General features: G+C 38.8%; 1 protein-coding gene across 1 annotated transcript in view; it reads left to right on the top strand.

Moving 5' to 3' along the window:
- The window catches only part of ctnnbip1 (catenin, beta interacting protein 1), a 37,637-nt gene that overhangs the window by 22,833 nt on the left and 3,842 nt on the right, over nucleotides 1–10,962 (top strand). Inside the window, exons 2-3 of the mRNA XM_061781572.1 lie at nucleotides 138–252; nucleotides 5,025–5,115. Of these exons, the coding sequence (XP_061637556.1) occupies nucleotides 157–252; nucleotides 5,025–5,115 (187 nt within the window). The 5' untranslated portion in view covers nucleotides 138–156. The remainder of the gene's footprint in view (nucleotides 1–137; nucleotides 253–5,024; nucleotides 5,116–10,962) is intronic.

The raw sequence follows: 10,962 nt of genomic DNA on the forward strand, positions 1-10,962 counted from the left end.
CAGTATACGCAAGTGAATTTTTCTTTTCAATAGGTTAAGGTCTGTTCCTTATACCTTGTGCATTTCAGTCTTTAAATGTGCAGCTGTGTTGTTTGTTTCACGTGGTTTAATTTTATTGTTTGTGTGTGTGTGGGCAGAGCCACAGGAGCAGGGGGGATGAACCGCGAGGAGGCCCCGGGAAAGTCTCCTGAAGACATGTACATCCAGCAGAAAGTGCGGGTCCTGCTCATGCTTAAGAAAATGGGATCAAATGTACGTAGAACATGCAGTTATCTTGTCCAGCTGGTTTCATGTCTGCATTAACTTGCATCTGTAATTGCTTTTGATTTACCTTGGTTGTGGTGGTGTTAATGTAAATTCACAATATAGCAAAGCAAAGCAAATTTATTTATATAGCACATTTCATACACAAGGTAAATCAGTGTGCTTTACATGATTAAAAGCATTTTTTTTTAAAAGAAAAAAACAGCTGATAAATATTTAAAACAAAGAGGGAAAAAATAAAAGTACAATTAAAACAACATACAGTGCAACAAATGTCATTTAAAAGTGCAAATGCTCTAAAAAGCATGAGAAAAAAGAAGAGTTTTTAACCTGGACTTAAAAACATTCACACTAGGGGCTGATGTCACTTCTGTTGGCAATTTATTCCATTTGTGTGCAGCATAATAGCTGTTTGCTTTTGGACTATTTGACCTGAGTCTGTCGATCTCAGAGCCCTACTGGGTTTATATTCCATTAGCACTTCTTTCATGTATTCAGGACCTAAACAATTACTGATTTATAGATGAGTACCAGAACTTTAAAATCTATTCTAAAGCTGACTGGAAGCCAGTGTAAAGACTTTAGAATTGGATAATATGCTCTGACCTCTTTTGTTCTGGTCAGAACCCGAGCTGCAGCATTCTGAATGAGCTGCAGCGGTTTAATTTTATTTTTGTGGAGTCCAGTCATAAGACGATTACAATAGTCAACTCTACTTGAGATAAAAGCATGGATTGGTCTGCTTGACACATGCAAGCCTTCACTCTGTTTATGTTCTTCAGATGGTAGAAGGCAGTTTTAGTAATTGATTTGATATGACTGGTGAAAGTCAGGTCGGAATCTATCAGAACACCAAGGTCTCGGACTTGGTCTTTGGTTATTAAAGAGAGTGACTCCAGGTATTTACTAACAGCAATCTTTTCTTTATTGCCAAAAACAATTATCTCAGTTTTGTTGTGGTTTAATTGAAGAAATGTTTGGCTCATCCAGTTATTTATCTGTTTTAGACAGTGACACACCACCACAATTGAACTGTAGTCATCTGGAGACACTGCTAGATATAACTAATATAAGCTACATCTACCCAATCTAATGAGCTGGATGTAAAATTCTACATTTGCAAATAAATACTATTTTGATTGACACTGTCACAGAGGTATCAACCATAAAACCTTTATTATTATTTATTATTATTATTAGAGGTAGTAGTAGTAGTTTGATTTTGCAGTGGTTTGGAACTTCACTGCATCATACTGAGGTGCGTTTCTAATATTTTGGTCACCCTATTCAGTTAAATGATGTGGGAAATGTGTGATGGTGTTTGTACAACTTAGTTAATATCACCATAAGGTGCCTTTGAGATGTCCCCACTTCACCAGAAAAACATTTTGCATTTTCCATTGAACTTCATATTCATTGTGGTTAGTAGATATTGTGCTGTGAGAAATGCACATTTGATTTTTTTATTATTTTAACCTATTTATCCATGTAAGGTAATTGAGAAAAAAATCTCTTTTGCAATGCTTACCTAGCTGCAGAAAGCAGAGTAAAACAAAGCAAAATAAAAGAAAATACAAATAAATACAAGTAAATACACATGCAACAAACTGTAAAATGTTATATAGTTCCAGCGCCATGAAAAAGTATTGGCTCCCTTCTCAAGTTCTGATATTTTTGCATAGTTTCCCCACTTTAATGTTTAAGATCATCAAACCAATGTAAATGTCAGACAAATATAACTCAAGTGAACTTAAAATTATATTTTTAAATGATGATTTCATTTATGAACTGTCTGGGCCATCCTCAGCAGCAACAACTGAAATCAAGCGATGAGTCAATGAGTCTTTCAAGTCTCTGTGGAGATGTTTTGGCCCACTCTTCCTTGCAGAATTGTTTGAACTCAGCAAAAATGGAGGGTTTTCGAGCGTGAACAGCCTTTTAAAGGTCATGCCACTGCATTTCGCTCTGGACTTTGACTAGGCCACTCCAAAACCTTGATTTTGTTTGTTTAAGCCATTCAGAAATTCACTTGCTGGTGTGTTTTGGATCGTTATCCTGCTGTAGAACCCAAGTACGCTTCAGCTCGAGGTCACAAACTGATGGCTGAACATTCTCCTTCAGGATTTTCTGTTAAAGAGCAGAATTCATGGTTCCATCAATCACAGCAAGTTGTCCAGGTCCTGAAGGAGAAAAGCAGCCCAAGACCTACCACACTACCATCACCATGTTTGACTACTGGTAGGATGTTCATTTTCTGAAATGATGTGCTACATTTACGCCAGATTTAATGAGACACACACCTTCCAAAAAGCTCAAGTCCATATAATATTCTCCCAAAAGTCTTGGGAATTATTCAGATATTTGTTGCAAAAGTAAGACGAACCTTTGTTCTTTTTGGTCAGCAGTGGTTTTCGCCTTGGAACTCTGCCATGGATGCCATTTTTGCCCAGTCTTTTCCTTATTGTTGTGTCAAGAACACTGACCTTAACTGAGGTTCACCACTGTTTCATAATTTCTCTATTTGAGGTTAATGGCTCTCCCTATGGGCGACATGGTGGACGACTGGTTAGCACATCTGCCTCACAGTTCTGAGGACCGGGGTTCAAATCCGGCCCCGCCTGTGCGGAGTCTGCATGTTCTCCCCGTGCCTGTGTGGGTTTTTTCCGGGTACTCCGGTTTCCTCCCACATCCCAAAAACATGCATAGTAGGTTAATTGAAGATTCTAAAGTGCCTGTAGGTGTGAATGTGAGTGTGAATGGTTGTTTGTTTATACGTGCCCTGCGATTGGCTGGCGACCAGTTCAAGGTATACCCAGCCTCTTGCCCAAAGATAGCTGGTATCGAGTGAGGATAAACGGAACGGAAATGGCTCTCCCTATGGTTCGCTGGAATCCCAAAGCTTCAGAGATGGCTTTTGTAAGCCTTTCCAGACTGATAGATGCCTATAACTTTATTTCTGGACTGTTCTTGAATTTGTTTGGATCGTGGCATTTTGTTGCAGCTTTTTTAGAGCTTTTATCTGACTTGTTTTTGTAAGACAGGTTCTGTTTAAGTGATTTCTTGATTGAACGGGTCTGGCGGTAAACAGGCTTTGGTGTGATCAGTGAAAATTAACCAAAGGTTGTGATTACCCACAATTAATTCAGGATTTAACAAGGGGGGTAATTACTTTTTCCACACAGGGCGAGGTAACGAGTATTTTTTTTTCCTTAATAAATGAAATCACCATTCAAAAACCGCATTTTACGTTCACTTGGGTTATTTTGACTGATATTTACATTTGTTTGATGATCTTAAACAACGTGGGGAAACTATGTAAAAATATAAGAATTTGAGAAGGGGGCCAATACTTTTTCACGGCACCATACATATTTACTGGGACTGTCACGTTCAAATATTTTTAGGATCGATTGTGCTAGCGATCATTCCATCGATTAATTGAATATTCAGATAAAAATGTATTGTGTATTAAAGTTTATGGCAAAATATTTTTTGTTTGTTTATTTACCAGTAATTGTTGTTTATTTGGTATTGTTTAATGACTAAACAAATTATTGTGAAAGTTTAAAGATTAAACAAAACCAAACAACATTTAAGCAATATCACTTGAGGGAGTGAGGTTGTACTAAGTTAACCTTCTTAAAATTGAGAGCTACCTTTTGGGTACTGAAAAAATGAATAAAATGTTAATCATATACAATGATGTAATGTATGCATATGGTGAATAAAATGTTAATCATATGCTATGATGTAGTGTGTTATGTAGATATGTAACTATAATACATTTGAATAAAAGGTTCATTGTATGACCACATGGTGTTTTCCTCTAGTAACATGATTCAGTCAGCAAGCTGTGTAGTGTTCAACAAATATATTTCAAATTTCTGAAAGACTTTCATATAAATTGATATTTTACTCTACAGAGTGGACATGTTAAGATTGACAACACACAATATGAGGAAAGTTATGAAACAAGTGTAAATATTCTGCAACTATCCAATGTTTCAGGCTCCTTTAAAGAAAGTTTTGTTTTTGTTTTTTTATGACATAACGACACAGGAAAAATGTTCAATATGGTGGTTAAAAATAGAATATACATGATCAAAATGACTTGTTTTATCAAATAACCTATGGACCGAAAAATCTCATGGAGATTTATTTATTTATTTAGCATCATTTAACCACTTAAAAATCACACTGTATTCAGCAGAGCAGTGTATGGGACATGCCAAAATTATGTACTGTACATCCAATGGGGAAAAAAAGTGGTATAAAATGAAGGAAACGCATTCTAAGAGACTTATCATTGTACTGGCATGTGTGCAAATGTTTGGCCACTTATAGTAAGACCTCAGAGTTTCATTATTCTGTTACTTTTTGCACAATTGTCAAAAATACATAAATAAATGTACCGGCATTACCAGATAACGAGCAACCCTTTACTGCCCAGTGACTTTTTTTTTTTTGTCAATGTCTTTATGTCTCAAAAGTGTTCTTTGTCAATTGACTGTTGTCGTACTAGAGCGGCTCCAACTACCGGAGACAAATTCCTTGTGGGTTTTTTGGACATACTTGGCAAATAAAGATGATTCTGATTCTGACATTTTAAACATCTTAAAACATGAGTGATTTTGATGAGGACTCCAAAGGCACTTTTTAGTGATATTGATCCAACTACAATAATATATACATACTGTATCCTGGTAAAAGCACATTCCAGATTCTTCATTAATTAGATATTTTTTACATATCATTTACAGCTTACACCAAGTGAAGAGGCTTTTCTCCAGAATTATGCAGGTGTGGTCCACAGTCAGATGAGCCAGCTGCCACAGCACAACATTGATCAGGGTAAGGCTGACACACGCACGCACACACTGTATGTCTGGACAGTTTCGGTTATTCACACGTTGTGTCGAAGAAGCACATTAGTGACTGTCACAAAACCAGAACACTAGAAGTAATTCCTTTGCACATTTTCTGATGTGCGCGCCACAGCAGAACTTTAGATTCCCTAACTCAAGCCCAGTGAGTGTCCCCACAGCACTGTAGAATTACTCACACAAACAAACAGACTCCAACAGAATAAATCATGTAGAATTACTCACACAAACAAACAGACTCCAACAGAATAAATCATCCTCTGTACGCAGTGTGTGCATCTTTTTAACACGTCTCGGGCTGAGCTCTAAACAGCACACACCTGACCTCTGTCAGCATGATAAATAAAGCATTCGTGGGTGATGTTTGTTTTTAGTGAGTTATGGTTGCTGTGATGGAGTTTTGCCATCAGATGGCGCCTTTGACCACATTTTTTGCCCAGGCGCTTTGTCCTCATGACAATACCACAAGATGGCGCTGCCATGGCGTTACACAGAGAGCCTGCATGACTTTGCACAGACCTTCAATGACCTGCAGTATTTCATGTTATTTTGTCATTTACATGTTATGCATTTTACAAAGCATGTTATGCGCACTCAAAATGGAATGATGTCACAAAAAGCACCTAATGTAGATTTGTATTTTTGTTTGTGTGCGTGCCCTTGCTATGCCTGTGTGTCCCCCCCCCCCCCCCCCCTTTTTAGGAGATATAAACTCACTCTGGTAATATGTCATTGCAAGTAGGAAGAGCCTCAGTACTTATGATCTAGCACGACTGGCAAAAGGTTTTGCTGTGCCGAGTATGCATTATACATCACAGAAAGAGACATGTTTAGCGTCAGTTGGCAGACTGCCGGCCTCCTCCCACTGTCTGCTAATAAATAATTAGTGGTGTTCATCTTATTCAAAGTGCTGTGATTAGGCCTCGTGGAACTAACTGGAGTGCCGTTAATCACTTGGAAATGTTCAGTCCGGCACTCAAGGACATCCGTTTACAGCCATCAAGGTGATTTGAAAAGGCTCATTCATGTGACTTCCACAATTTGATCTAATTTGCCTGTAGTAAATGTGTAACCACTAGATTGTTTTTAATCAGCCACATCAATTTAAATTCAGAAATCACTCATTTCAAATTATTGCTCTGTGATAAATTTTGGGCAATCAGAAATAACATAACCCAGTGTTTGAGGATAATTAAAGGAAATTAAAGTTGACTGCATTTCATTGTAATTATACAGTTGTCTTTTCAAGTGTGCTGGTGTACTACCATAGCGAGGATCACGCCATGCACACCTTGATCGTTGTGTGATCTCACTTCAGACTAACAAAAATAGACATTTTCTCAACCTGACAAAAACTGCATCAGAATGCGTAGCACCCATTTTTCCGCTTCCTCCTTACTTGTGCTGGTGTGATTATCCCTAATGGACACCCACGTTGTTCTGTTGTTACATTACATAACACGTCATACATGTCATATTGGTATGAAAACAGCTGTGATTAAAAAGTAAACAAGCTTCTATATTTACTTTTAGAGTTGGTATTTTGAAAGAATATAGGGAGGATGACTCCTCCTCAGCATGTCGAGTATCCATGTTTGGCCTCCTCTTCTAAACAGCAAGATGTCATCCCCTCGACATTTCACTGCAATACGCTGATGACTTGGAAATGCATTGTGGCCACCAAACAACCGCACAGGTCACATGGTCCCCTTTGATAGCAGCGTCTTGCGGGGGTTCGCATTGTGGTCCGATAGTGTCGTGTGTCAGACACAGCCTCATCGATTCGGTGCTTGGAGGGTGGCAGGGGGACAGCAAACACGGTGAGATGTCGGGCTTCACTCAGTATAGTATGAGTCAGCCAAGCACATTGTGATTTAATATAAATTTAAAAAACAAAGTTTGGCACTGTAATCTGTGGTGTCCTGCTCCTCTAAAACAAGCTGTAGTTTCTTCTGACTAAGAAACTTGAAGAATCAACGTAGGCGTTGATATCTGAAAGTCTCACGGTCACTTACATTTGCATTGGACCTAGTTTTAATTGGCTCATTACCATACACGCAAGCACAGAATGTTTTGCAATTTTAATCAGCCCCAGAAGGACATCTTTTCTGACATTTTTATATATATTTATTTTTTATTTTTTTGTCTTCCATCTGTCATAGGGTACGGTGTCCAGACCCTAAATTTTGTTGTGGTTTGCAATTCGAGCGGATTTCTGCCAGTATTCTAATTGAAAATTAGATAAAACAGTCCCGTGGTAATGTTATCTAAATAAAACTCAGAAATCTTACCCCTTCATTGCTTACATTCAAGTACAGTATTTGTAAAACCAAGCGAATATTTTAGTTGGCGTCAGTTAGCCAGACCAACAGGCTTGTTATTCCGTCTGATTTAACAAAGGAAAGTTCTTCCTCCCAGAAGCAGAAGAAAGCCTCAACAAAGGCAGAGAGATACGTAAAGGAGTTGCCATAGCAACCTTGCTTGTCCCAGGAAATCTAAGCTTCCCTGTGGGCTTTCAGTGTTGCAACACTCTGCAGCAGTAGATTGGAAAAACATGAGAGTTGGCGCACTAATTACACAGCCCGAGTGTGATGTTTTAATTCTCCTCGGTCGGTCGCATCTCCTCATGCACAAATATGGTCTCTTGTTTCACATGACAACCTTGAAGTTAATAGAATGTCTTTCAAATGCCAGAAAATGCAGACATGTTGTGTAAGGTTGAATTTGCAAGTAATAATAGTAATAATCAGAGCTATCAGAGGCTTAATTTTAGCCTTCAACATGCTAAAATCGCTATCTCAAATGTTACAGTACAGTTATGCAACAATGCTTTCGAGCCAAGTTGTGCTTAACCAGCTCCTTTTCTCAGGGTCCCTCAATAGAATAGAAACCAAAAATCTGACCAAATTGATCTTAAGGCCTGCACCTGCTATTGGGAGTCTACTTATTTTCTGTGTGACCCAAAGAAGCCATCCAAGTCATCATCTCATATGCAGGAGAAAAAAACTTTGAAACCACGTAATATGGTTTAGCTCCTTAAAGCTCTCAACTAGCACTGGGTTTTGAATTTTAAATACTGTGTATCCACAAATCTCCCCAGTACTACTGTGCTTGAATTAGTCACTAGGTGACTCCACTTGAAACAAATAAACGCCTCGCTCCCCTTTCCCTCCGCCGTTAGCAAAAAGTGTTGTGACTTGGTAGCTGTACTTACCATTTCTGTAGCAAAGTTATCACCTGTCAGTACAGTTTGGTTCGTTACGCTAAACCAGGGCTGTTCAACTACATAATGAAGAGGTCCACAGTTTTAAAAAATGTAAGGGCCCGCGGGGCCGTATGTTTTCTGTCCCATTGTACTCATTTGACAGGAGTGACCACATTTGAAAGGCTTTTATTTTAGATGACCTTAATTCATCACAAACTATGTGCTTAAACAAAGCTGCTTTAATTTCGCAGCGGAATATAAAATAAACACAAAAGTGCATTTAACAACGGTATGGATTTGATGGATGGTACTACCTCGTTTTTAATTTGGTCATCAGGTACCATCTGATGATGGACAGCGGCCAGCATGGAGTGCTTCATCATCTCTGCATCGGTGAATGGCATTTTCGTTTTAGCAAGGATCCATGCTACCTAGAGGGAAACTACAGTAGTTGCCTTCTTTTGTATAGAGCAGGACCCAAGTCAAGATAGTCCGGCTTTGCTGGTATTCTACGTGTGCGGGGGGGATAAGCTGCCTTGAACCCGTGATGTTTTGTTTGAAAGTGCCTCCGCAGGTTATTCAAGGAATTTTATTGCCATACCAACACATTTGCACATGATATGGTGCGACCCGAGTGAGGATAAGCGGTACAGAAAAGTGCATGGATGGATGGCACAAAACTTGATACCCGAAGTCCTAGATTAGCCCAATAAGTTTTAGGATTGCGAGATATAAATAAAATAAGAAAATAGGATAAAATAAAGATATAAAAAAGTACTTATCTATCTATATTCCTTCAAAACTGCATTCACCTCATTTCAAAGAAAACGCATAAGCTTCTCCTGCATTTTCAGTGAATGCATGTTCTGTAGTCCATTCGCTGTTAAAAAAAAAAATCTGTCTCTATTCTTTTCTTTAGAGTTAATCGCGCCATGATTGTTTAAATGTAAGCCCTCTCTGCAGAAAAAGACGCCGTAAAATATTCTACTGCGTCATCGTGATGACCAACTAAGCATTTAGTGAGTGCAACATCCACATTATTTGTCACTTTAGGTTGGACGGCTTTTTTGCAGGATGCATCTTCTCAACTTTCGAATACATCCTCATACAAACATTCCATATTCCAGTTGTACACGCAATAAATTCAAGCATAAAAATTCATAAAACATTTTTGGTAGCAGACTTACTGAGCAAGCCATGTCAGGCACAATAGTATCAATCAGTTGTGTCTTGGATTTGTTTTGTTTGTTTTTTATTTGAAAACAAACTCACCAAGGTGTCTTTCTTAGCAAATGTAGCAATTCCCAGAGTGCTTGTGCTGTGCAAATTAGATCACATGCCTGTTGTTGTGGTGGATGTAATCCCCAACCCACGGCTGCATCATGCTAGAAGAGCCTTGGACGGCAAGGCTCCCGACTACAGTCGGACATTGAGCTGAACTGAAACAAGCTAAAAGCGCTTTGCCTGCAACATTCTGGCCACTATCCGTCGCTTGGCAACAGCCTTAAGAGGCCCGGCCTTTCCAGTGCATAAGCCACGGCTTCGTCGTGTAGCGCTGTATTGTGTATTGGAGGGTGTGTATGTTTGTTTGTGACCAGGCAAGGTCCCAACATGGCTCATAAAAGTGAAACAGATGCAGTCTGACGGTCCTCCTTCACTTCCGTTCGTCCCTTTGGTCATTCTGCTCCAGCTAAGCGGTCTCAAGCATTTTATCAGAAGTTGCTACACCATTCAGCCTTAATGCCATTGTGAGATTTTGCATAATTGTTCATTTTCCCAAAGCACACCTGCCTTCATAACAGCTAATATCGACATGCCATGTCCTGTTTCCTTTCCTCTCGCCTATTTGGCGATTTCATTACCATAACCACATTTGGTGGGCCAATAAGCTCCCAAGAGGCAAGAAGCTTCAAAGTTCACTTTTAAAGCTCCCAACCGCCTCCAAAAAAAAACCCAAAACATTTTTTTTTTTTTTTTTTAAACTAACCAAGCTCGACCTGAATGGCGGGCGTATAGAAACATGATAATTGTCCCAAACTGTTTAGGAGGGTCTGCTTTTTCTGCCAAATAAACGAAAAAGCTCAAGGTCTCTGGCCTACTTTATCTGCACAGGAATTCAATCTAACAGGCACTTGAGGGCTGTGGAGATAACAGCTTTTTTCTTTTAGCGATCGCTGCTATTTCTTTCTCAGCTGTCTGAAAAGATGTTGGGGTTATTTATGTCAACATTCAGTTAATCACACTGGCAACAGAGAAAAAGAGTCAAAAAACAAATGTCATTTCAGTTAGATTACTGAATATGTGGATATTTGTACACATACTGTATACTGTTGTATGTTCATTTTCTTCCATTAGAAAGAAGTGAATCATTTTCAGTTTATATCTTGTTTTTATGGGCAGCTTGCAAGGTGAAACTCAAACGATGATTAAACAGATAATTGGATCATAAAAATTCCGGATCCATTTACTCAGTAGGATAACAAATGTAAAAAGCCTTAAAAGACAGACATTAAAAAACACCAACACACACAAGATTTCCCAATGTTTGGATGTGTTTTGTGCCTCGTTGAAGATCTATATTTGTCTTATTTTGAAATGGCGCAAGTGTCA

This window comes from Phyllopteryx taeniolatus, chromosome 1, assembly GCF_024500385.1.
Source record: "Phyllopteryx taeniolatus isolate TA_2022b chromosome 1, UOR_Ptae_1.2, whole genome shotgun sequence".
NCBI classification, from domain to species: domain Eukaryota; kingdom Metazoa; phylum Chordata; class Actinopteri; order Syngnathiformes; family Syngnathidae; genus Phyllopteryx; species Phyllopteryx taeniolatus.